This window comes from Podarcis gaigeae (assembly GCF_964106915.1).
Source record: "Podarcis gaigeae genome assembly, chromosome: 8".
Classification (NCBI taxonomy): Eukaryota; Metazoa; Chordata; class Lepidosauria; order Squamata; family Lacertidae; genus Podarcis; species Podarcis gaigeae.
In genome coordinates this window covers 65620699-65648266 of record NC_139684.1, presented here as the reverse complement: position 1 = coordinate 65648266, position 27568 = coordinate 65620699, and the positions used below count along the sequence as shown (strand labels likewise).

The following is a 27568-nucleotide window of genomic DNA, read 5'->3' as shown; positions in this document are numbered from 1 at the left end:
GCTTTTGAAAGCTGCATCATTCTGAAGTAAGTCTCCCCCGCCCCTTCCCATCTCCGAAGCACACACCACACATTCTCATGTTGCCCACGAAGCCATCTTCCTCCCATCAAACGAGACTGACAGCCCCCGCAGGCAGCCCTGAGCTGGAGAGAGAGAGAGGGAGGGAGGGGAGGGGGAAAAAACCCAGCTTCTCACAGAGGACTCTAACTTCCTGGCTCCATGCAAAATCTCCACCCCCAGGGACACGTTCCCAAGATACAAGGGAAGCAGGCAGGCTGCCCTTGTGCCCTCCACGTCCTCCTGGCTCTGTGGACAGCCAGGCAAGAAACTGCATGGGGAGGGAGAGGCTGGTGCTCAAGTCCTCCCTCCAGAGAAAGTGACACAGACACACCCTTTAAGGAATGAACCCTTCCTCAGTGCTGCCCACATGTTGAAAATGGAACCTCCAAACCTCCAGTTTGCAGCTGCAAGAGTTCCTATCTTGACTAAAGATTTAAGCCCCACACCTCCCAATCTCCTAGCAAGCGTCCCTAAGCCTGGGGTATTTATAGAACACTGGAAGCTGCCTTATACAGAGTGAGACCATTGTAGCTCAGTATTGCCTACACTGCCGGCAGAAGTTCTTCAGGGTTTCAGGAAGGTGTTCAGACTACCTGGAGTTGCCAGGGACTGAACCTTGGGCTTTCTGCATGCGAAGCAAAAACCCAACCACTGTCTCTCTCCACTTAAAACTTCTCTTTCCTCATAAGGATGAGAGTGGGTTTCTGAGTCAGGAAGCAATAATGCAGCTTGGACGGCAGAAGTTGAGGGAGGACCCTTCATCCCGGCCATCATTTGCCCCTCAGTTCTACTCATTTCGCAGGGCAGGTCTGCCAGACAACCACAGGTCCAAAATTAGACAAGGCCTAGCATCCAGCTACAAAAGTCACCCCTGACTAGTGCCTTCTCTCCCCCGCCCTTGGTTCTTCCATCCGACACCCCCCGCAAGTCTCCTGCCAAGCACCCTGGCCTCTGACCCTGAACCACACAGGGGGTCTCTCTGTTAATGTTTACTCAGGCTAGTTTAACAACTGCAGGTTGCTATGGTAACCTTTTCAAGCTGGGATCTACCAGGGTCCAGCTGGGCCACGGAGAAGCAGAGAGGACACAATGGCCCCCGCCATGCGTGGGTGTCCCTTTGGAGTCTCCACGGGGTGCTTCCAGAATACCATTTTCCTCCTCACACACACCCGGCTTTGGTATTCACGCATGCTGTTTCTCTCCTCACCATTCCCCACTCCCTCTGCACAAATTGACCCCCTGATCCCCAAAGCGAAGACTGTACTCAGTGGTAGGAACACCTGTGGAAAGGCAGAACGATGCCACAGGGGTTCTGTTCCTGATTTTTGCAGAAACAAGTGTGTTTCACAATTGCCGCTTGAGGGTGAGAGGATGGGGGATGTTCTTACTCCTTTCTCAAAGCATATGCTAGTATCCATAGTGGATGAGTAAGCCAAGGCCACCCAATTTTCACCTTGGCAAATGCCTGTACAATGTCTTCTCAGGTCCTCCTCTCTGCATTGCCCACTGCAATTAGAGGTATCCTACCCCCACCCCTCTCTACCACAACCAACCACCCCAAGCAAAGTGGAAAGTTGTAAATTAAAGATCTAGAGAGCATTCTGTGATCCTCTGGTGAAGAATACCCTAGTGAAGGCTTGAAAGTAACTGCCCCAGCTTCCAACCAGGAAGAAGCAGCTCCTCAGCCCTCATAATATAATATATAATAAGAGTCCTGCTGGATCAGGCCTAAGGCCCATCTAGTTCAGCATCCTGTTCTCAGTGGGCATCTAGATGCCTTTGGAAAACCCACACACAGAATCTGAGTGCAATAGCACTCTCTCCACTTGCATGTTGCAGCCAATGATACTTATGAGGCACGCTACCTCAAAGGTGGGGGAAGCACAGTCGTTTCAAGAGGGTGATGCTTGGGGAGTGTAGCAGTAGGTGAGATGGACCGTTGTCCCGCTTTGGTAATGGACTGGATGAGAGCCAGCGAACTGAAGCTCAATCCAGTTAAGACTGAGGCACTGTTAGTGGGTGGTTCCCTAGACCGGATGGATGGGAGATCGCCTGCTCTTGATGGGGTTACACTCCCTCTGGAGGAGCAGGGTATTCCGGGCTCCTTTGCTTGAGGCTCAGGTGACCTCAGTGGTGCGGAGTGCGTTCCATCGGCTTTGGCTGGTGGCCCAGCTGAGCCTCTATCTGGACAGCGACAGTCTACTGTTGTTTATGCCCTTGTAACCTCTAGGCTAGATTACTGCAATATGTTATGCGTAGGGCTGCCTCTGAAGATGGTTCGGAAACTTTAGCTGGAGAACAATTTGGCAGACTGGCTGCTCACCAGGGAAAGATTGTTTAAGCACATTATACCAATCCTGGCCTGACTGCACTGGCTGCCAATCCGGGAGCTGGTTTTGACAGATAAAGCCTTAAATGGACCAAGGACCACCTCTCCCCGTATGATCTGACCCAGACCCTGTGATCATCATCTGAGCCCCTTCTTTGTGTGCCCCTACACAAGAGATGATCTGGAGGATAGCAACATGAGAATGGGTCTTTTCTGCAGTGGCTCATTTGGGAAATGCTCTCCCCAGGGAAGCTCTCCTGGCACCTTCATTACATCTTCAGGTGCCAGGCAAAAATATTTCTCTTCAACAAGGCATTTGGCTGATTAATATTCTGTTTGTAGAAGGTGGGTTATTGGCTTGTTTTTGTATTACGCATTTCGTATTCTCACTCTGTATTTTTCTGTTGCGAGCCACCCTGGGGTCTTCTGACGAAGGGCGGCATACAAACTTAATAAATAATAACAACCTTACCCTCCCCGCTCCAAAATCTATCTCCCCTTGGATCTACCGTAAGGACAGGAAAGAACCATCTGACCAATACCCAGGGACTGCGTCTGCCCTTCACACAGCAGAGTAAGCAATGTGAAACCTTTCTACTTTCAGTGACCACAAGGTTAGAGTTGCATCGCTTCTCTCCCCCCCCCCCACTCCATGCACACACCACCTCCACCTAACCGCCCCCCCCCCGCCTGCTGCTATGTGTTGAAGGCTCCTTCGATCCAACTGTCTGTGAAGCTCTCTGCCAACACGCCTCTGTGCTGCATTATTTATAAAACAGAGGAGCAGAGGGCTAGGCAACAGCTGCAGAACACTCCATGGACGGCAGCCCTGCCCAGCTTTAAAGCGCCACGACACCACAGGGCATGTGGTATGGGGGTGGGAGCCGGGAGGAGGGAGATAGAAAGTGGGGGGGGGGAGAGAGACTTCCTTTGCTGCTTTTGCACAGAACAGGACTGTCATTTCCTGCCCTCTCCCACACGAGCGCGTCCAACTTCAGCAAGGCGGCTGCGCACGGGGCAATTCTCACGGTCTCTGGGAGAGGGAAGCATGTGTTGCCCTGGTAAGAAAGAGGTGGCCTACACAATTCGTGGCCTCCTTGGAGACCCCCTTTCTCCCCACCTCCCACAAAGCTGGTGGCATGGCAAGCCATGTGATTTGGAGTTGGGGGGGGCTGCTTTACTGTTTGGAGAGATCACCCATTAAAACATGAGGGCTCTCATCAGTCACATGCTGCTGGTCACAGAGGCATGGGGGTGGGAGAGAGAGAGAGAGAGAGAGAGAGAGAGAGAGAGAGAGAGGAGTCTTCCTAGTGCCCGTGGTTCAAAAGCTCAGCACTCACCCACCCTCATCTCTTGATACATCACAATCCTGTGCCATGGGGTGTGATGATCAAGTCTTCCCTTTGAAGAGCAAAACAGCCTCTCATTATTGGAGAGCTAGGATAAAAGTAAGCAGAGAGAAAGACACAGGACATGGGGCGGGGTGAGGGCAAGAAAATCTATGGGGGGAAAGGCAAATGTGTCCCTTGCACACAGTCAAAACCCAATTTCTCATCAATGCAAAAAAATGGCCTTGCTTCAGTGGAGCAAGATATGACCCCAGGCACATAACTGGGCACATAACTTCACACACACACACACACACACACACACACACACACACACACACACACACAGTGTGTTTGAGGATCTGCCCAACAGAGCAAACAAGTTTGCCTTCTCAGCCCTTGCAGAATTGGCTCATCTCCCTGCTGCTGCAAGCCCCGTGAAGGCAATGTTAAGGCTTTTAATTTTTTATTATAAAAATTTAACATCCTGTCAAAGAGCTGCCTCTCTCCCCCCCCCACCCCCACTCACAGCCTCTCCTCTTTTCCTGCCCCCATCTCCTCTCCAGAAGATCTGTACCCGCTGAAGCCAAGCTAGGATGCCGATAGGATTAATTCTGCATGACTGCCCATCTCCACAGGGGTGTCTAAGACCCTCAGGCCTGCAGCAATCTTTAAAATTCCTCCAGCCCAACTTAATTCCCCTTTTTCCTGCAGTGCCTGTGCATCTGCTGCAATCTAACGCACGGATGCTGGAGCACAAGGGAACAAAGACATACACACACATTTATTTATTTTTTGTGGGGAGAGAAGCAGGGCAGTTCTATGCCTGTCACAGTTTGCTCCTTGCTGAACGCTGCACAGACTGGGCAACTCCCTGGATCCTCCATCAATCCAGCTGCTCTTGATTTAAGACCTGGGACCATTTGCTGCCATGGGCCAAGAGAGGTAGGAAGCAGTATCCTCTGGTTCCTGTTTTGATTCCTCCATGTAACACTGTTCTCTTCCTTGGCCATGCCTCCTCTTTACACAGCACTGCATGAAAGGCTTCTTACAGAGGATGGAGCATCTTACAGCTTTACACCCCACTGGTTGTGCGATAAGGGCTGCCTGCCATCCGGTGTTTGGTTGTTGTGTTCCGCAGGTGTATTCTGTGACATATCACTGACGCAAAAATAGTACTTGAGTGGTAAAAAGTTACAGGCTTTCAGCAGGACGTGGGGGGGCAGGGAAATGCACAGATGGGAAACAAAGCCTATGTCCTCCCTGAAACTTGATCAGTTAAGCAGAGCAAGTAAGAACCCTACAACCTACAGGAGGACTGGATAGTACTGGAAGAGAGACAGGCTTGCATAAAGAGTGCAGCGTTGTGCCATATAACCGGCTTTCGAAGGAACCAGCTGCTGCAGAAGCACAAGCTGCTCATGTGGACTTGGAAGAACAGAGGAAAATATGCAGAGTTTCTGGTGCATCCGATGGTCAAGAGACCCAAACGTGAAACAGGAGCCCAGCCAACCACAGCAGATTCATAGCAAACGTGGCACAATTGATACTGAGAAACATTGGGCACATTTGGACAGCTACACCTGGGCTTAATAAGCTAAGATATGAAGGAGCCACATTATAGCCCCTTTGTTCTTCCCTTCACCAGAGTGAGCAAACAAACCAGGAAGTCTCCCACAAAGTATTTCCCATTTAATCCAAACCGGAAAACTATGGTTAACTGCTTCAGAACAAGCCAGTTTTTTAAGCCAATGTCAAACCATGGCTTAATATCCTGGCTTATTCCAAAGCCGTTAAGCATAATTTCCTGGTTTAGATTAAATAGGAAACTATAGACTTTGAGGTTTGACAATTTCTGCAAAGGGACTGTGCGTGCAGCCAAAAGGCTTTTTCATCTCTTAGCTTATTTAAAACTGAGATATTGCCATTCAGACACAGCTACACTCTCACATATATACTTTATTGGAAGTAGAAAGGTTAATATACATGGCCATGTTGGTCACTCAAGAGACCACATGCCACTTTCGCAATTCCAGCAAATATTTTGATCTCATGGCCAATACATCATTAACCTTTTTCTAAAAGTAGCACGGGGTGGGAGCCATCTCAGTCGTGATGATATGCAGCAGGCAACCACCTTGCATTCTGCTCACAAGTCAAGCCAAACTACAAAAGATTCCAGCTTACCATGGAACAGAGTACACAGCAGGCCCCCTTATAAGATCAAGTTGCCATGGATGCCACCGTGAAGCAAGTTAAATCTTCCTTCTGCTCCAGAAATCCCAAATCAAAAGCCCGCACGAAAGGACCATTTGCCTTTTTAGACCAGGGAGGAAGTGTGCATTGTGGGGCAGCCTTCCCACCAGGAGGAGCTGGTGAAAAGCTGGTCATCTCCACAATCTGGAATTGCAGGCACAGAAACTGATCTGGAAAAGAATTCCAAGGCCGCACACCTGAATAGTAAGGAAGCTGCACCCTATCACTGAGAGGAGTGTCTCTGGACCAGGCATAGGCAAACTCGGCCCTCCAGATGTTTTGGGACTACAATAATAATAATAATAATAATTTATTATTTGTACCCCGCCCATCTGGCTGGGTTTCCCCAGCCACTCTGGGCGGCTTCCAACAGAGATGAAAAATACACTAAAATGTCACATATTAAAAACTTCCCTGAACAGGGCTGCCTTCAGATGTCTTTTGAATGTCAGGTAGTTGTTTATCGCTTTGACATCTGATGGGAGGGCATTCCACAGGGCGGGCGCCACTACCGAGAAGGCCCTCTGCCTGGTTCCCTGTAACTTGGCCTCTCGCAGTGAGGGAACCGCCAGAAGGCCCTCGGAGCTGGACCTCAGTGTCCGGGCAGAACGATGGGGGAGGAGACGCTCCTTCAGATATACTGGACCGAGGCCATTTAGGGCTTTAAAGGTCAGCACCAACACTTTGAATTGTGCTCGGAAACGTACTGGGAGCCAATGTAGGTCTTTCAAGACCGGTGTTATATGGTCTCGGTGGCCGCTCCCAGTCACCAGTCTAGCTGCCGCATTCTGGATTAGTTGTAGTTTCCGGGTCACCTTCAAAGGTAGCCCCACGTAGAGCGCATTGCAGTAGTCCAAGCGGGAGATAACCAGAGCATGCACCACTCTGGCGAGACAGTCCGCAGGCAGATAGGGTCTCAGCCTACGTACCAGATGGAGCTGGTAAACAGCTGCCCTGGATACAGATTTGACCTGTGCCTCCATGGACAGCTGTGAGTCCAAAATGACTCCCAGGCTGCACACCTGGTCCTTCAGGGGCACAGTTACCCCATTCAGGACCAGGGAATCCTCCACACCTGCCCGCCTCCTGTCCCCCAAAAACAGTACTTCTGTCTTGTCAGGATTCAACCTCAATCTGTTAGCTGCCACCCATCCTCCAACCGCTTCCAGACACTCACACAGGACCTTCACCGCCTTCACTGGTTCTGATTTAAAAGAGAGGTAGAGCTGGGTATCATCTGCATACAACTCCCATCATCCCTAGCTAACAGGACCAGTGGTCAGGGATGATGGGAGTTGTAGTTCCAAACCATCTGGAGGGCCGAGTTTGCCTATGCCTGCTGTCTGGATCGTCTAAACAGCAATGCTGCTTTCTAGCATTATGTTCAGTCAATCAGGTCAGCATAGTCTCCAAATAATGACTTAGTTCAACCGGGAAGCAAGATACATTTTCATGTGCTCCTTCTACCTAGCATGTGGCTTCAGCAAGTGGCTGGGGAAACCCAACCGGATGGGTGGAATATAAATAAATTATTACTATTAATTATTATTATTATTATTACTACCACTACTCAGTTTCCTGTGTAGCACAAACCATAGTCTGCTAAGGCATAATTGGTAAACTATGGTTAGCTGGAAACCTCACTTTGACATCTGCTTCCAATGCTGCTCTGGTGGTTACCACTTTCCCCTCAGGTTTGCCCATTCAGGTGCCCTGTCAATCAATAAATTGCATTAAACAGAGAGAGGAAGGAGTGTGAGCATTCCCAGCTTGTTTCCAATAGTATGAATGAGGTCACAGAACAAACACAGATTTTGGAGAGTGAGCAAAGAGGCTACTGAGGACAGCACAAAGGAAATGAACAAGTGAGGAAGTGTATCCACAAAGCATCCCTCAGCCATGGTATAATTCTGACTTTCCCTCCAGCTTAGAACCTGAAGTGACAGGTGTACTTATTGAGGAATCGAATACTGGCTTAGCGGTCAGGTCATACCCCTCCCACTAAGCTTTATGCAAAAAGAGGTTTTATCGTTCAAGCACAGCACAAAAATTCATGGCCTGAAACCACTGGAGGCAGGATAGGTTTCTTGGCGACATCACAGAAGGCCAACCAATCAGCACCGTCCAGCCAGCTTCTCCTGGCAGTGTACAAAACTCTGTTCTCTACCCCCAGTAGTGACATGAAATATGTACTTTTGAACTCAATGTGGCAAGGCCACTTCCGATCTGGCCACACTGCTCTCTACATGCCACATCGATCATCTCTGACAAGCGACTAATCCTGGGGTAGCCAATGTGGTGCCCTGCCGGTGATATTATTACTATTGTTATTAATGTTTATAATTCATTCATAAAGGCATTTGGGGCTGTACTCAATATTTCATTAAAATACAGACCTAACATTAAAGACCATAAAACCAATGGACATAATAAAACCTGCCAATGCCTGCTGGTCCAAACCAGCAGAGATGATGGTCAGGACTGATGGGAGTGGTAGTTGGCAACAATTCAGGGGGGCACCACTTTGGTCATCTCTGCTTTAGCCTAAAAGCAAGGGTGGGGAACCTGTGGCTCTCCAGATGCACTGGACTTCAGCTCCCATCAGCCCAGCCAGCATGGCGATAGGATTTGAAGTCCAACACCAAGTAATATGGAATTCAGTTGCCATACACACTCCCCTGTGAGAAACAAACACAGGTCATAGGAAGCTGCTCTATACCAAGTGATGAACCATTGCTCCATCTAGCACAGTATGATCTAACCTGCCTGGTAGAGACTCTCCAGGGTTTCACAGAACTGGACAGTTGGAAGGTACCCTGAGGATCATCTATTCCAACCCCCTGGAATGCAGAAATATGCAGCTGTCCCTTATGGGGATCAAACCTGCAACCTTGGTGTTATCTGCGTTTCAGAACGGGATCTCTCCCTGTCCTTCCTGGAAATGTCAGGCACTGAAACTGAGACCTGTTGCTTGCAAAATGTATGTTCCACCATACTGAGATATGGCCTTTCCCTTACAGATCAAGCAGCATACTAGCTTTATCAATGGGGCAGCATCAGTACTACACCAGTAACTGCAGACACATGCTACCACCTGCATGTTAAGCCCTGTGCAGGTGTGACATGCTCCTGGACCAAGGCCAGACATCTAGAAGCCTCAGAGTTCACCTACCATGCAAGGCTGATTTGCATCAGTTTTGCTTAGGTGACAGCTCAGAGACTGAATGTGGCCCTCCAATCACCTCTATCTGGCCATACCCTCCAACATTTCTCTGATGAAAATAGGGACGCCCCCATTCCATAATGACAATTTTACTATTTATACCTCACACATCTTACTGGGTTGCCCCAGCCACTCTAGGCAGCTTTCAACATATATAAAAACATAAGACAACATTAAACATTAAAAGGAAACTTCCCTATAAAGGATTGCCTTCAGACAGCTTGCAGGTCAGATAAGTCCATACCTTCCAACATTTCTGCAATGAAAATAGGGACATCCTAAGACATTCTGGGATCAAATAAGAAACCGGGATGGCTTTTCTAAACTGGGGTGGCCCCTGGAAAATAGGGACACTTGGAGGGTTTGTCTGGCCCTCAGAACTCTCATTTCACACTCCTCACTGATCCCGCCTCACATCCCAAGGTTTGGTTTCATAGAATCATAGAACTGGAAGAGACCACAAGGGTCATCTAACCCAACCCACGGCAATGCATAAATCTTTTGGGCTTGAACCCATGAACCTGAGATTAAGAATCTTGTGCTCTACCGATTTAGCTATGTTTTGGTTTTTTCCTGCTGGACTGTGTCCCTGAACGCTAAAAATGTCTCGTTTGTCTGGATAGAGAAGGGTGTATGAGAGTATGTGTAAGCCAACCTGGTCTAGAAACGTAATATTCACATTTGTTGCTCCGCCCACATTTGCCTCTAGCCCTCCCCATCATTTGCATGTGGCCCTCAGTGGATTGCCCAGAAGCAAATGTGGCCCTCAAGCTGAAAAAGGTTCTCCATCCCTGATCAAATACATACATATTCATCCCATGTTTTTCAAATGTACAAAACATTAGTGCATACCCATATCTATTAAGGCACAGTTAATGGCCAACAGCACCCTTGATACTTTAGCAGAGATTCCTGTGTTGCAGGGGGTTGGAACAGATGACCTTTGGGGTCCCTTCCAACTCTACAATACTATCTGCTTTAAGGATGCCCTCTTGTTGAAAGAGGGACGCGGGTGGCGCTGTGGGTTAAACCACAGAGCCTAGGACTTGCCAATCAGAAGGTCGCCGGTTCGAATCCCCGTGACGGGGTGAGCTCCTGTTGCTCAGTCCCTGCTCCTGCCAACCTAGCAGTTCAAAAGCACATCAAAGTGCAAGTAGATAAATAGGTACCGCTCCAGCGGGAAGGTAAACGGTATTTCTGTGCGCTGCTCTGGTTTGCCATAAGCAGCTTGGTCATGCTGGCCACATGACCCGGAAGCTGTACGCCGGCTCCCTTGGCCAGTAAAGCAAGATGAGCGCCGCAACCCCAGAGTCAGTCACGACTGGACCTAATGGCCAGGGGTCCCTTTACCTTTACCTTTACTTGTTGAAAGCAAGGAAGAATTGCTTTGCTGTACCTTCTGCCTATACCCGAAATAGGAAATAATTGCAGGAACAATGAAAATGTAGGTTAAAACGGTTGCATCCAATGTCACGTAAATACTGAAGAGCAACAGGTAAGAGATGCAGTTACACACACTTTGTTTTGCCCATCCCCTCCAACTCAGGCCTCTTTCGCTCACTTAATCATCTGCCGCTCTGCTTTCTTTAAACTGTGAGCTCCCCTCTGCAGGGCCATCAATTTAATACTTTGCAGGCTGCATGAAGGGTGCTGTAGGAGCAACTCCCCCGAATTTTCTTTTTCCGCACAGGGAGGGGAGAGAGAGAAAGGCAGAGAGAAAGAGAGTGAGGGAGAAGTTATCCACAGGGATCAATTACACACGGGATCAGCTGCTTTTAAAGCCACCAAAGTGCTTAAAGGCAATCAGAACAATGGGCCTCCCAGAAATGGAAAAAACAGAACGGATGGTTAGCCCACACCCTCACATTCCCACAATGCACCAGCACCCACAAAGGAAGAGGCAAAACATTTCTTTGCACTTTGAAAGCTTAAAATCCAATCTAGCCTTGAGGCAAAGCTAGTCTTCTTCAGTTGGAGGAGGAGGGAGCAGAGTACCCCCCTCCTACTCACAACATGGTCCAACCCAGCCTCCTGTTGCAGAGCAAAGAAAGGAGGAAAACACACTTCCCATCCCAGATGCTTACAGAGCTCTAGATTGGTGCATTTAAATCACTTATATCTTTAGCTTCTCCTGCGCTAGCTATGGTTTTGTTATTTTTTGCACTGGTAATTAGGGGGTGGAACAGATGGCAGAGGGCTCATTTAAAGTAATGCATCCATTAAAACAACCTTCGCTGCCGGGGACTGTGTTCCACAAGGGTTGGCTTTCATTTGGGGTCCAGAGGGAAGAAGGCAGGGGAGAGGAACTGGACTTGGGAAAACAAACAAAACGGAGGCCCCATCTGCACTATATATTCACAGCAGCATCATACCAGTTTAAACAGTCGTGGCTCACCCAAAGAATTCTGGGAACTGTAGTTTGCTCAGAGTTGTTAGGTAACCACTATTCCCCTTCACAGAGCTACAGAGGGATCGATTGTTAAACCACTCTGAGAATTGTATTATTTATTTATTTATTTAACAATAGTTATACACCACTTGATTGTAAAACAAACAACAATAACAACCCTCAATGTAGTTTGCAAAAAGATAAAACAATAAAATCAAGAAATTCACAATTGTACTTTAAAACACACCAAAGTTAAAACACTAAAACAGATTAAAATTACCTCAATTTTCTAACCATCTGGCTTGTCTAAACAAGAATGTTTTCTGCAGGTGTCAAAAAGAGTACAGTGAAGACGCCTGCTTGATCTCAACAGGCCGGGAGTTCCAAAGTGCAGGTGCTGCTACGCTAAACAATCAAGTTCTTACAAATGAGTAATTGGTATTATGTGGCACCTGTAGTAGTGCCAATTCCACCAATCCAAGCGGTTGAGTGGGCAAAATGTGGGGTATAGAGATCTCGCAGGTAAATTGGTCCCAAGTTGTTAAGGGCTTTAGATACCAATAGTAACACCTTGAACTTGGCCCAGTAGCAAATCGGCAATCAGTGCAAATCTCTGAGCACAAGTGTTATTTGCTGACGGGGTCTTGCTTCTGTCAGCAATCATGTTGCAGCATTCGGCACTGACTGCAGCTTTCAGATCAAGCGTGAAGGAAGCCCCACATAGAGTGCACTGCAGTAGTCTAGTTTTGAAGCAACCAACGCATGAACTACTATGGCAATGCTTTCCTGGTCCAGGAAAAGATTTAGCTGTCAAACCAACCACAAGCCGGTAAAAGGCATTTCTAGACACTGAGGCTACCTGAGCTTCCAGTGGCAGAGCTGGATTCAGAAGCACCCTCAAACTATGAAGCTGCTCCTTCAGGGAGATTGCAACCACTTCCAGGGCAGGTTACTTACCCATTTCTTGGACACTGGAGCTACTCACCTGCAATGCCTCCATCTTGCCAGGATTCAAGCTCAGCTTGTTTCTCCTCATCCATTTCCCTACTGCGTCCAGGCAATGCCCGAGGGACTGCACGGCCTCTCCTGATTCAGATGTAATGGAGAAACAGAGCTGAGCACCATCAGAATACTGATGGCACCTCGCTCCAAAAACTCTAAAGACGGCTCCCAATGGCTTCATGTAGATCTCAAATAGCACCAGAACGGCACACCATAGCTGCCACTCTCCCAGTGCTACTTTCTGGACTCAGTCCTGAAGGTAGGACTGGAACCTACAGTGTCGCCAACTCCCATTTCCCAGAGCCGGTCCTGGAGGATACCATAGTCAATGGTATCAAATGCCAACAAGAGATCAAGAAACAGGAGCAAGGTCACACATCCTACTCTCTGCAAAGGTCATCCATCAGGGAGACCAAGGATGATTCAGTTCTGTGGCCATGCCTAAAGCCAGATGGAAATGGATCTGAATTGTAGCTCTGGGAGGGGAGTAGAGGGTCTCCTAACAACTTTTAGCAAACTACAGTTCCCAGGATTGTTTGCGGGGGGGGGGGGAGCCATGGCTGTTTGAAGTGGTATGATACTGCTGGAAACTTATAGGGTAGGTGGGACCTAAGACCTACCTGAATGGATGGAATCCACGCAGACACAAACCCATTCTCCAGCAGCTGCGCTGCACCAACCAGGCAGATGATTTATTATACTGTACAGGATCAACTTTCTACCAGGCTGGCAAGCAGGGGGAGGGGGTGAAAACCACTTACAGAGCCTCTGCATAGTTTCAGGGGGCTGTTGAGATCAACTCCCCTATTCCAGCCACTGCTCCTGTATTTTCATCATCATGTGCCTTTTGCTACTGCTCTTATCTTGCTTTCTACATCACCGGAGCAGTCAGTTTTTACCCAGCACCCTTTGCTGGCAATCACCGCTGGAATTTGGTTTGGAAAATCCCTGAACTAAAAGCAACTTCAATACCAGAGTTATGTGCACATTAAACAAAATTTTGATCAAAGTTTGCTCCTAGGTAACACTAATTCTGCGCCATGGGGGGGGGGTTCTGATCATTTTGTACAAATTTGAAGATGCCTGCTCATATTTGCTTATTTTGGATAATTTATCTGGCATTTGCTAGCCCATGCAGAAGAAGGGGAAAGAACTCCAATTTCCACCTTCTTTCTGCTTAGTTCTCTCTGCTACCACTCAGCTCCAGCATCAGGCATTGTCTACAAATTTTCAAGCTAGTGAGGACTAAAAATTTTCAAGCTAGTGTGGACTAGAAATTTTCAAGCTAGTGAGGACTAGAAACCTGATGGAGTTTAAATAAAAAGTAAAGCCAGGACTTTATACGCTCAGAATGCCAAATGCTAGGCTACCACGGCACAAACACAGAATAACACACAGGAGCACTATCATCTTGATACTAGGGTGCCCAACATTTAGTCAACAGGGAACTCCCAAAATGAAGGAGCAAAAGCTCCCAAAATCTCCCATGTGCCTTGTTTGGTTGACAAAGAGGGCACAAGAAACTCAGGTTGCTCTGGATTCATGCAGCATCGCATTGCCACATTTACCTTACAAAGAAGAAGCTGGTGCAAGATCTTCCTGCGCCTGAGGTGAAGGCTTCCATGCCAACTGGCATGACCTAGAAGGAGTCCTGCTAAAAATGCAACAGGGTGGAAACTCAGAAGGTTCCTGTAGTTTTGCAATAACGCTGTTGCGGCAAGGGCAAAGCCAGCCTCCAGGCCTTTAGGAGACGCCTTGGATGTGCAACCACAGCCAGAGACTTTGCAGCATTACAACAAACCGAGTCAACCGGTAGAACCCTCGCCAGAGATTTGAGGGGTGTGGTGAAGGGCACTGCCTAGGAGCGACCACAAGAATCCTGCAATCCTTGCCTCTGCCCTCCTCAACCCCAGCCCACCCCGCACCTGAGCTCCTGCTCCCACAATAGAAACCTGAGGTAGGCCGAAAAGGAGCAATCACCATTCCATGCAGCAGCGGCCTCTCCTGTTTCAGGCTCAGCTCCCAGGAGAGCTGGGGCAGGCTTTGTTCAGGAATTGGAGAATGGGCCAGAGAAAGAGAGAGAGAGAGACATGGTCCCTGCCAGCGCTTGTGTTTCACTCTCATGGAATGCTGAGGAGAGGGGAGCGGAGCAGGAAGAAAGCCCCCCCAGCACCCCCCACCCCAAACAAAGGGCTTTGGAGAAGGGGAAGTGAGGGAGGGTTGCGGGGTTACAGCTCAGAAGCAGAAGGTATTTGTGCTAGGGTAGGGGTGCAGGATGAAGGCTGGCTTTTGCAAGAAAGTTTTAGCCAACTACTGGGCATGTAAGGGAATGTGGATACTCACATGGGGGTAATTGAAGGACCATTAAGTTTGGGGCACACTCATCCACGTATACACCACGGGTATCTGTTGAGGGGAGCATGTTTCAAAGGAAGCGACCTTTGCAGGATTGGAGCTGAGAGTTGGGCTTCTCACTACTTAATACCCCTTGCCAAGGCATCTTAGAAGCACAGCACCTTCCCATATACAGTGGTACCTCAGGTTAAGTACTTAATTTGTTCCGGAGGTCCGTACTTAACCTGAAACTGTTCTTAACCTGAAGCACCACTTTATCCAATGGGGCCTCCTGCTGCTGCAGCGCCACCGGAGCACAATTTCTGTTCTCATCCTGAAGCAAAGTTCTTAACCTGAGGTACTATTTCTGGGTTAGCGGAGTCTGTAACCTGAAGTGTATGTAACCCGAGGTACCACTGTACTTCAGTCATCATTAGAGCAATTATCGTCAGCCAAGTCCCATTAAAGGCAAATCCACAACTGTCGAACTGCTCCGTGCACCCACTAGGGTTTGGAGGAAGGTCAGCAAGGCACAAGGGGACCCCAGGACCTGCTGTTATGTGGCAGAAAATGGCATGGTTCTGCAGAAACCAGCATGAATGAAAAACTTGGGGGGGATTTCCCTTTGCACATAGGGTAAGGCTATTAATGGCTACTAGCCACGATGGCTACATTCTGCTGCCACAGGCAGAACACCCGTCGCTGTTGCTCTCAAGCTATGATTGGGAGCTTCTCATAGACACCTGGTTAGCCACGGTGAGAAGAGGATATTGAACTAGATAGAGGGGTCTTTGGCCTGATCCAGCAGGGCTCTTCTTATGCCCTTAATATTGTGCTGAAGGTGGAATCCACTGCAGAGGATCACGTAACACTACCTCCAAATCATTTCCCAATCAACCAAGGCATTAACATGCATGGAGGAAGTGGGACACTGGAAATGATAGAAAAAGGAAGAGGGTCTGTATTCATGCACACAATGACGTGGACCCTGGGCTACAGAATACACCATGATAAAACAGTTTCAGTCAGCTGAAATTATAAAACAAGGTTCTTGGTCATGTTTATGAAGATGCCACTACATTTCCTATACTTGCACCAAAGGAGGAGGGTACTCTTCTCCAATCATAACAAAAAATCCTCTTGTTGGCTTCACAGGGATATGGAATCATGAGTAGAGGTGAGATTTGAAGTACACCTGCACTTCCCTTGGGGCCTTTGGAGGAAGGAGCAGGAAGAGAGGGAAACCACATATTTGTGGAGAGTATTTGCTAGCTGGCTGCCCCATCTGTCTGTTTTACACAAGCTTCTTCCTGCACCACTATCCCCTCTTTCAGAGAGAGAGAAGGATGGAAGGAAAACAATTGGGGAGGCTGGGAAGAAGAGAGGAGGAGGAGGAGGAGGAGGAGGGAGAAATGAACAGGAAAGATTCCAAGCCACCCAGTCCTGTTCAAATATTTAGCATGTGCTTGCTAGGTGTTTCTGCTGCCTTTAGGGTACCTTGGTGTTTGAAGCATAGGAGAGCAAAGAAAAGAAAAATTGGGGGGGGGGGCAGAGAGAAGAGAAAGAAGAGGTAAAAAAAATAAAAATACAGAATGGATCAGCAGAGAGTGCGAGAGGAAGCTTTCTGGATTGTGTCCATCTCCATTTAACGGCGAGCATTATGAGCACTAAGGAGTACAGATGGCTGCAGTGCAGAGCTAAGGGCAGAGCTGGGCGCCTGGGGGAGCAGGGGGTTAAGAGCAGAGAGAGAATGACTCCTCAAATTGCACCTGGAAAGCCTCCGAGTTGGGGAGAGGAAGAGAGCAGAGGCCTCCAGTGAGGATTTACACATTGGCTGGAAGGGGGGTGGGGAGGGAGAAGAGAGGCCTCTGGAATTTACCTTTGATCAGTCAGGCAGAGATGCCAGCCATGTGTTGAGCTGCACACCACTGACCCTGCAGACCCACATACCTTGCGCTCCAGGGAGCCCAGGGATATAGGTAGCAGTTCCCATTCTTGCTCACAAGGAGATGGCAGCTAGGGTTACACTAAGCAGGTCCCTCCAGGCTTGGATCCTGTTCCATTACAGTTCACATCAGGCATTTCAGGAGGACATCGCCCCCACCCACACGCCAGCCTGGCTGCCTCAGACACCTCCCTCTTCGCCCCCCCTTCCACCCGAGTCCTCTTCCCAGCAATCTGTATTCCTCACAGACTCAGCAACCGCACACACAGCTACCTCCGAGCTGCCCAATGGCTCCCGAGTGACCCGGGGGACAGCAGGCAGCTGTGACACTTCAGTAGCCAATGTGAGCAGAAGGACTCTCTGCCTCGCTTTTCTTTTTTCTTTTTTTAACTAGCGCATTAAATGGCACTTTCGGCAAGGGGAGGGGTGTTACTGTCTCCCCTTGCTCTCTTTGCCTGCCCCTCACCCCTTCCAATACGGAATCTGACCCCTCAGTCCCAGCTTATTCCTCCAGAGGGTTGTCAGCCATTCAGAGGGTGTTTTATAAAAAACAACAACCACACACCCCAGTCCAAAATAAGCTTCCTACTTATAAGGGGGTCGAGTTCCACTGGTATTTTGGTTGTTTCATGAAGGAAATAGAAGTTGTGAAGGTTTGGAACAGTGCATCTACACTAACTTTGATCAATCGTGCCTTCAATCTCAAAAAATAAAAATAAACGTTGAGGACTTCTGGAGGCAGAAAAGAGCAACTGCAACTTCTCCTACCTCCCAACCACACATAAACTTTTGGTTTTGTAGAATTATAACACAGTCTTGTTGATGCCCGTTCTGGAAACAACACACAGAGAAATAGAAAGGTAGCCAACCCGACGTCCAAAATATCTGGAGGGCACTTGCTTGGCAAAGGCTAGTCTAACACAAATCATTAAGGACTAGTGTCTTGTTTGTCAGCCCATTTCTTATAATACTCAAATTAATGCAAGCAGAGACTCACGACTATGGCAGTAGGGTTGCAATTGTTCTTCTTGGGTCTCCCACACACGAAAACTGCCACATTTTAACAAAGCAAAGCTTGCTTCATGGCTACTATGAAAAACATGAAAAGCAAACTCCTTAACAGACGGCCAGGTGCTTAGGGGGCTGTGCAGCTCAGAAAGGGAATCCACACACCCTCACTGGTTATATGTTAGAAAGCAATGCTGGCAAGGGAAAGAGCCCACAGGACCAACGGGGCAGGGAACACTTTTCCTTAAGGTGCAGAACCACAACAGAACAGAGCATCTACGTGGCCCACACAGGCCAGCAGACTGCGAAGGAAAGCAGAAAGCCCACAACGGAGGCTAAGCAGCCAAAAAAACCAAGAAAAAGAGGGCTAGGGGTACATTAGTTCCTTATCTCACACACAATTGACACCAGGGGCAATGGGATAGCTCAGTCGGTAGAGCATAAGGCTCTTAATCTCAGGGTGGTGGGTTCAAGTCAAATGCTGGGAAAGAGATTACTGCATTGCAGGGGGTTGGACTAGATGCCCCTTGGGTGCCTTCCAACAATTCTACGATGCTGGAAAGCCTGGCGAAGACAACATTACCTGCAATGGTGGTGGGATGGGGCCGCAGCTCAGGGATGGAGCACATGGTCTGCATGCAAAACATCCCAGTTTCAATCCCTGCAGAGCCACTGCCAGCCAGTGTAAAACAGGGGCAGCCAGTAGTGCCCTCCAGATGCGCTATTGTGTTGTCTCCTCCCTAACATGCTGCTTTTACAAGCCACGTATCCCCAGCTCCAACCAATACTTTGCACAGCCCTAGGAAAGAATGCCCCACACGATGGGTTTTCTGCCTGTTCCCACCAAAGCCCATTCCATGCATTTGCAGCCCTCGTCAGCCTCTATCCACCCGTTCTACAAACCCAGCTGAATTCTTCCCTCCTTCCCCCTCGTCTCTCCGCCACTACCATAAATAAACCCTTTTTCCACACTTGGCATGTGCCCTCTGCACTCTCAGCTCCTCACCCGCAAAGTTCTACTTATTTAGCCTCTTCTGCTGCTGTTCCTTCAAGCCACCGTGGGTAACAAGGGCGGGGGGACAGGGAAGGAAAGATAATCACAAGTCAATTCATTCCATTTTGATGCCAAAACAATTGAAGAGCCCAATCTGACAAAGCATTAAAGGTCATTGTGATACCCCAAAATGCAACCCCCTTAAAACATCACAAACATTCAGACTACATGGAACAACCTCCCCCCTCTGAAATAAGGCAAGCACCAAATGTGATGCGTTTCCAGCCCTGGCTAAGAACCCTACTTACTTTCCCAGGTCTTTGCAGACCATTGATATCAGCTGCTGATTTAAGGTATTCTGATATCTTTTAATATTGCTGGAAGCCACCTTTTTGTGGGTTGTTTTGTGTTGTTGTTTCTGTAGGAGTTTTTTACACATTTAAAAAATAATAATACAAACACATTGCAAAAAGGACACAGTGTCAGAAAGAAAGAGTTAGGTAAAGGTAAAGGTAAAGGTAAAGGTACCCCTGCCCGTACGGGCCAGTCTTGACAGACTCTGGGGTTGTGCGCCCATCTCACTCAAGAGGCCAGGGGCCAGCGCTGTCCGGAGACACTTCCGGGTCACGTGGCCAGCGTGACATCGCTGCTCTGGCGAGCCAGAGCCGCACACGGAAACGCCGTTTACCTTCCCGCTGGTAAGCGGTCCCTATTTATCTACTTGCACCCGGAGGTGCTTTCGAACTGCTAGGTTGGCAGGCGCTGGGACCGAGCAGCGGGAGCGCACCCCGCCGCAGGGATTCGAACCGCCGACCTTTCGATCGGCAAGTCCTAGGCGCTGAGGCTTTAACCCACAGCGCCACCTGCGTCCCGAGAAAGAGCTACACCCCCTTAAAAAGAGTCTGTATCTCCCATCTTTTGCAAAAGAAAGGGATGCTGGCCACTATTTTATTTATTTTACAAAATTGATATACTGTTAACCAGAACAAAAGACATCAAGGCAGTTTATGCTAGTGTATGTAGGTATTGGGGACGTGGGTGGCACTGTGGGTTAAACCACAGAACCTAGGACTTGCTGATCAGAAGGCTGGCAGTTTGAATCCCTGCGACGGGGTGAGCTCCCGTTGCTCGGTCCCTGCTCCTGCCAACCTAGCAATTCGAAAGCACGTCAAAATGCAAGTAGATAAATAGGTACCGCTCCAGCGGGAAGGTAAATGGCATTTCCTTGCGCTGCTCTGGTTCGCCAGAAGCGGCTTAGTCATGCTGGCCACATGACCCGGAAGCTGTATGCCGGCTCCCTCAGCCAATACAGTGGTACCTCTGGTTACATACTTAATTCGTTCCGGAGGTCCGTTCTTAACCTGAAACTGTTCTTAACCTGAAGCACCACTTTAGCTAATGGGGCCTCCCACTGCCACCGCGCCACCACTGCGCAATTTCTGTTCTCATCCTGAAGCAAAGTTCTTAACCCGAGGTACTATTTCTGGGTTAGCGGAGTCTGTAACCTGAAGCATATGCAACCTGAAGCATATATAACCCAAGGTACCACTGTAAAGCGAGATGAGCACTGCAACCCCAGAGTCAGTCATGACTGGACCTAATGGTCAGGTGTCCCTTTACCTTTATCTTTTTATGTAGGTATTATTACTGTTCTATTTCCACTGTTGGAGGTAGTACCGTAGATTCTGGCATATAAGACGACTTTTTAACCCCAGAAAAGAGGTTAAAAAGTCGGGGGTCGTCTTATACGCTGGGTATGGGCGGCGCGTTGCGGAACCCCCCCCCCCCCCAGTGCTGCGGCTGCTCCATTCCGGGCGGCTTTCTCCCGGCGTGGAGCTGCCCAGCGTATTAGGCGACCGGGCCTAGAAGACAAACCCCCAAATTGCAGCTGTCAATTGGGGGGGGGTCGTCTAATACACCTAGTTGCCTAATCTACGGTGTACCTCCTTACACCAACTGCTGGGACTTGCAGGTGGGCAGAGTGCAAGCTTCCCATAGGCATCTGCTTGGCCACTGTGAGAGCAGGATGTTGGACTAGATGGGTCTTTGGCTTGATGCAGCAGGGCTCTTCTCATGTTCTTATGCACCACTGAGTAATTAGAGTTGTACCAATTTTTCCTTTCCTGCTAAAAGAAGAATGCTAAAAGCAAAAGAAGCCACACACAAAATCTCAAAATTATTTTATTTTTATTTTTTAAAAAGAGAAACAAATATGAATGCAAGCTGAATGGCGGCAAACAGGATGCAAGGGGAGAAGGACTTGGATTTCAAGGTTGCAGAACAGGTTCTTTTCTCTTTTCTCTACCAAGGCAACCTAAACTCATTGTAAAATTCAAATGCTGCTGTTGTGAAATCCACTGATAGAGCTTGTACACCTTCCCTCCTACAACAAAGCAGCATGCAGTTCTTATTTGCTATCAATTTCTTTGTGCTTGCTTCAGCTTTACACCTTTCTCTTCTCTTCTCATTATATTCCTACCGGAGTTGTCTGACTTAAGAGGGCAGTCGGTTCTTGAGCACTGTAGATGTGGGGTGGCAAAATGCCCTCCAGATGCTCATAGACTACAATTCCCATCATCCCCCAACACTGGCCATGTTGACTGAGGCTGATGGGACTTGGTGAAACTGCTGTTCAAAATGCAAGTGTGCCCATCTTCTCTCAGAAACAGATTTGCGTTCTCACCCATGCTATCAAGGTACAGACCTCCGATAATGGAAAAAAGTTTGAAGGTGCCCTCAGGACAGAGAACTGGATCTTCACTAGGAGTTTTGTGCCCAGCTGTATTATTAATTATTATTATTATGCTTCTGCTTCAGTGGAGGAAAGCAGAGGGGCTGCCCCCCTTTCATGCAATGTAGATATCCACAACTTGTAGGAAAACTTAACATATTTCCCATGTCCTACCTTGTAATCTCAGAGAACTCTTGATAAACACAGGTCACATCCCCACCGTATACTTAATGCACCTGGTTACCCCCGCAATAGTTCTGCGAACCATAGTTTACCCCTGACAAAGTTGTAATTCTATGCGGCCTTAACAAAACTACAGTTCCCAGCACTCTTTGTGGAAAACCACGTATGATATGCAGGCAGCCAAACAGTACAGTCCTGAAGTGAAATAATGAACGGTGCCACTTGAGGCTGTTATGTGTGGGATCATGTTACTGAAGAAAACCCCAAGGAAAATCTCATTACAGAATTAAAAAAAACACTAGTCAGAACCTCTCTTTGATGTTAGTTTTTTGTTTGACATGCAGAAATTTCTCCCTCCCACCCCTCAAATATGATATTCCCAGTCCCCTGCAGCCTGAAGTAGTGCAGTCCATTCAACCCCCTCATTCGACTGCATAGGTGGACTAGGTCCCTGAGCTTTTCAGCCAATGGAGCTGGGTTCCCTGCACATGTGCTAAAAGGCTGTGCTCGCCCCACCCCACCCCCACCAGCAAAGTCCCCAGCGGAATTTCAACTTTGCTGTGTATTGCATGTGTTTTCAAACCCCACCTGCTGATCCCATTCACAGTCCCCTTTGAGCAGCAGTGTAACCAAACACCAGCTCCCACATACCAACTGGTGGGTGCCATTTGGGAACAGCCAGCAACCCTTTCCCTTGAGGAACAGGAGCTGCAGATTCTCACTAAACGGCATCTCCGCCATCATTTAGCCAGCACCATCCTACTCTGCTATGCACCTGGAGCTGCAACACCAGCTGCCTCTCTGAACTCCCTTTCCTGCGAGGGCCACCCCATCGTCCACTCCCATACCTCTCCAAAGCACCACCACATTATCCACCTTTGGGAGCAAATATGCACCAGCTAACTAAGGCTGTGGAAAAAACATCCAGGTGTGTTTGCACCGCCTTCTACTGAAGTTCCAGGGTAGGGAAGAGTGCGGGTGAGCGAAAGAGAGATGTTCCTCCATGCTGATAGTGAGATCAGAGGAACACCGGACGCTGCCTTAGGTTATGTCAGATCATTGGTTCATCCGACTCATTATTTACACTGACCAACAGCAGCTCTCTGGGGTTTCAGGCACAGATTCTCTCCCAGCCCCACCTGGAGATGTCAAGGATTGAATCAGGAACTTTCTGCATTCATGGCAGATGCTCAACTGCTGAGCTGTGGCCCCTTCTCCTAAATCTCATCATCTCAAAGTCACCAGTTCAGATCCCAATGTCACTGCTTCTCAACCTGCTCCTCCCATCTACTGCATGGAGATAATACTGGCCTGCTGTGTTGTATTCAGGTACAGTGAATTAGCCGTGCACTTTCCCCTTTAGCGCAGCTCGGACTCTGAATGACGCTCCCTCCTAAAGGGATAGACAGTGTGGCACTCTCCCCATCAGCCCTGGCCAGCATGGCCAACTGTCCACCAATGTCTGGACCCAAGCCCAACAACATGTCTGCCATTCCCACTTTATTACATTTTGAAATGTTCGGGTTTTCCCCCCTTGAACATTGATTAAGCTGCCCTGGAAACATTTATTTAAAGAGAGATGTACATTTATTAACAAAACAATAAGATGCCCCAGCATCAAGGGTTTTAAAATTGGAGATTGTCTACAGCCTAACTCTAATCTGCTCTGCTGTGGCTGTTGCCTTCACCTGCCTTTAATTATTCTGATGCTGTATTTTGAATTTTTTAATTGATTACTGCATGCTGTGTATTATTATTACTACTATTACTACTGCTATTTATTAGATTTCTTACCCGCCCATTAACATAAGGTCCCAGGGCAGGTTGCAGCAATTTGAAAATACCTTTAAAAAAACCAGTATAAAACAAATTACAACCAGTAGAATATACTGTGGCACCTCTGGTATCTTTAGGCCACCTCTGGTATCAGCATATTAAAGGCAGGTTCCCAGTCCAGTGTGGGAGAATAAAAAGTTTTTAGACTGATGCTTGCAGGACACCAATACTGGTGCCTCATAAGCCTGGGGAAGAGTGTTCTGTAAATGGAGCAGCAGCAGCACAAAAAAGGCCCTTATCCCAGTCTGCACCTACCTACAGTCATACAGAGAAGAGCCTTCTAAACAGAGCTGAAAGATTAAGACAGGTTCAATGGGAAAAGGCAGCCTTTCAGGCAGACGACAGGTTACATCAGGGCTGTATGAACATTAGCCTTGTAGGATCTAGTTTGGTTTTTTATGGGGTCCGCTGTCCAGGGTCTGGAGCAAATCAATGGCTTAAAGCAAGTCAATGGGTTATAGAATTATAGAACTGGGTGCCCCTGTGCAGGCACACCCTCAGCCCAGGAACTGAGCTCAGGGCCCTCACACCCTACAAAATCCACTCCTTGTCTTCCCCTCCCCATGACGTTTATTGCTTTAGCAGCATAATTCAGGAATACAACGAGTCTTCTGGTGGTTGCTTTGGAAGTCCATTTCCAATTTACCCCAGATCATTACCAGGATATCCTGATCTCTATTTTGCCTACCTCTGGGCTACAATGAAAGGTTCACCTAGGCCTGAAGCATCTCCGAATGACACCCATGCATCCTTTTCTCAAAATACACCCAAGTACAAGTACATGACAGTAACCACAATTTTCTACAGACAGCAAGTGACGCCATCCATCCATCCCCCGCTCACTCGCTCTCTCTGTTTTAAAGGCCTCATAATTACAGCAATTATTTACTACAGTAATTACAGCTTAGGGAAGAAACAGAAGTGAAGTAGTTATGGGGCAAAATAATTCAGATACAACTACTTTGGGTTTAAAACAACATCAACAGAAGAACAACATGAACATACTCCTGAATCCTGCTCTATTAACCTCTTAGCTGGTGTCATCTTCTGAAGTTCATATGGCACTGTATGGACACAATGTCAAAGGAGAAACAACATAGTATTGCCAGGGCCGATCCTACCATTAGGCAGAATGAGGAGGCTGCCTCAGGCAGCTGATTTTGAATATAATGAAAGGACAGCAAATTGCTGGTTACTTAATTTATTGTTTTTGTATTTTTACCGGCAGGGAGAGGGGAAAGGTGCTTGTGGTATTTTCTGCCTCGTGAGAAATAACTTGGCCACCCTTGGATGCTATGCACCTTGACTCAGGTGGGCGAGGGACACTATTTGAGTCTCTGCCTTAGACAGCAAAATATCTTAGGCCAGCCCCAAGTATTGCTCCCTGGGATGTCTAATACAAAGATATGGCTGGGCTTCAAAATGCCAAAACTTCTTATACAAGAAGAGCTGAAAGATTTGCAAGGTAATCCCAGCCATGTCTACTCAGAAGTAAGTCCTGCTGAATTCAATGGGGCTTATTCCTGGGTAGGTAGGGTTCAGAGTTCAGCTTTAGTGTATTTTACCCTGAAAGTAATTAATACTTCACAAACATTTTGTGGAAATATGCCTAGAGACAGGATTTTTGTTTTGGAACCAAGTGCTGTAAAACTTGCCAGAAAGGATATCTATATTCTTTAAAATAAATAAAATAGAAAAGCTAACAAAACCAAGGTAACACCTTAATACCAATTTCATTAGAGGTCTATCCTTTCCTTCCTCTAACACAAAGTTTCCCAAACTTGGGTCTCCAGCTGCTTTTGGACTGCAACTCCCATTATCCATAGCTAGCAGAACCAGTGGTAACGGATGATGGGAATTATAGTCTAAAACCAGCTGAAAACCCAAGTTTGGGAAACCCTGCTATAACGAAAGGATGGGGAACCTCTGGCCTTCTGGAGGCTGTTGAACTATATCCCCCACCATCCCTGACTATTGGCCATGCCAGTTAAGGCTGATGGGAGTTGGGAGTCCAACATCTGGAGGGCTAAAATTTCCCCACCCCTGCTCCAATACAACAGGCACTAGAGATGCATCTGCTCAGGAGTCACAGCCAACTGTTCCTTTCCAACTCTACAGTTCTATGATTCTATGATACCTCCCGGTTCATTCCTGGTGTAGGATACTTAAGTTTTGGTCAGCTGATAGAAGCATGAATTGTCCCTGCAGAGAAAACACTCCTACTTCACCTGATCCAAGCCAAGCCAAAACAGACCCCAGATCCAACTTAAAATAAGCACCACCTAAACTCATACTATGCTGCATGACTGATGCTAGAACTAGGCATGCAAGCTTTAGACCCAGTTAGACTCTGGAGCTTTATCACCCAATAAAGCATCAAGAGAAAGGCAAGTACCTTTTTGCCCCAAGACACCAGTCCTGCTATGGTCCCCAGCTGTTTGCTTACTGCTAGCCACATAGACTGGCAAGGATCTGCAGCAATGCATGTATCTTGGGAGCACCAAGTCAATGCTCTCAATCCCTGGACTGATACCTAGACGGGTATCGTGGGTAAGGAATACAGCTCAGCAGCAGAGTTGCCTTGCATGCAGAAGATCCCAGATTCAGTCCCTAGAATCTCTAAATAGGACTAGGAGAGACTCCTGTCTGAAATCCTCTCATTTAGTATAGAAACTAGTGAGCTTGTTGGACCAATTGTTTGACTCAGTATAAAGGCAGCAACCTATGTTAGCTAGCCTTGAGAAGACCACTACCTTCTCTGTGGAACAGCAGGAAAGACCAAATTCCAAAGCACCAAGGCTGAAGCCAAAGCTGATTCTTTTAAGAGAGCATGCATAGAATTAGCCACAAATGCTTTTGTAACAGGCACTAGAGTCAAACACTCCAGTAGGAAGGGATGCCGTTCAGTGGCATAGAATTTGCTTGAATGCAGAAGGTCCCAAGTTCAATCCCTGGCATTTCCAGGTAGGGCCCAAAACCCTGGAGAGCGCCACTGACAGCCAGCATTTGGACCAAACTGAGCTTGATGACCAATGGTCTAAGTCAATATAAAGAAGCTTCCTGTGTTCCTATAACTGTAGCAGTACCCAAAAGCCTGGTTGCCTGCTAATTTGCAAAAGAAATGCCAGTAGACAGATTATTTTTAAACTAGCATTTTACTGTAAAGGGAAACAACTGTAAACAAATACATCAGCAGACGTTTGGATATATGTTGTGGTAGAATGCACCACATATTAAAGTTTTGTGTTCTAGTATGCATCTAAGAGAAATCCACAATTTGATGCACTTGACACTAGAGACTGAGCTCAAGAGGTTGCCCCTTATGACAGAGGTCTGTAGGTTAGGCATGGAAAGAGACCTGGATAATAACCCTCAACTCCTTTACAGTGAATAAGCCACACTGAAGTTAATGGGATTTGCTTCCAAGGAAACATGCATCAGATTCGTGGCCTACAGTTCTTGTGAATGACTCGAGCAGGGGAGATGCCACCACTAGGAATAAACATGCAGTTACATCCATGCATTGGGGCTTTTCATCACAATGATCTGTGCAAAGTACTAGCACATGCTCACATCCAACACCGTGCGATACTCATTCGTTTGGATGATCATACAAGTTCAAGAATCTTGTATCTTGTCTCCCATAACCCCATCACACATGCAGCAGGAATCATGCATCATGGTCACCATATTCATGCTATACTACAAACGAGGCAGACAAAACGCTAATACGTGAATGGCCTGAAGAACACTGTCAGTTTCCATGCACCATGGCAGATTTTGCATTGTTGTTGTTTTTTAAAAAGTGTGACTTAACTTTTTGAAGTGGATGCTGAACTCTTAACAAAACCCCACTGTGACCTTTGGAGGGGACAGCGATAAGATAGCAGCACCAGAAGCTGCCATATACCAAGTCAGACCATGGACCCATCTAGCGCGGTATTGTTTAC

The 27568-nt window shown here is 47.7% G+C and overlaps 1 protein-coding gene across 6 annotated transcripts in view; it reads right to left on the bottom strand.

Annotated features, from left to right (window-relative positions):
• AHDC1 (AT-hook DNA binding motif containing 1) overlaps nucleotides 1–27568 on the bottom strand; it is a 194800-nt gene that overhangs the window by 158036 nt on the left and 9196 nt on the right. Inside the window, exon 1 of one of the 6 annotated variants that reach the window (XM_083750610.1) lies at nucleotides 12571–12640. The exons of the other annotated variants lie outside the window; for them this stretch is intronic. Coding sequence (XP_083606736.1) covers nucleotides 12571–12625 — 55 coding nt within the window. The 5' untranslated portion in view covers nucleotides 12626–12640. Of the gene's footprint in view, nucleotides 1–12570; nucleotides 12641–27568 lie in introns of those variants that run through there. 6 annotated transcript variants of the gene reach the window in all.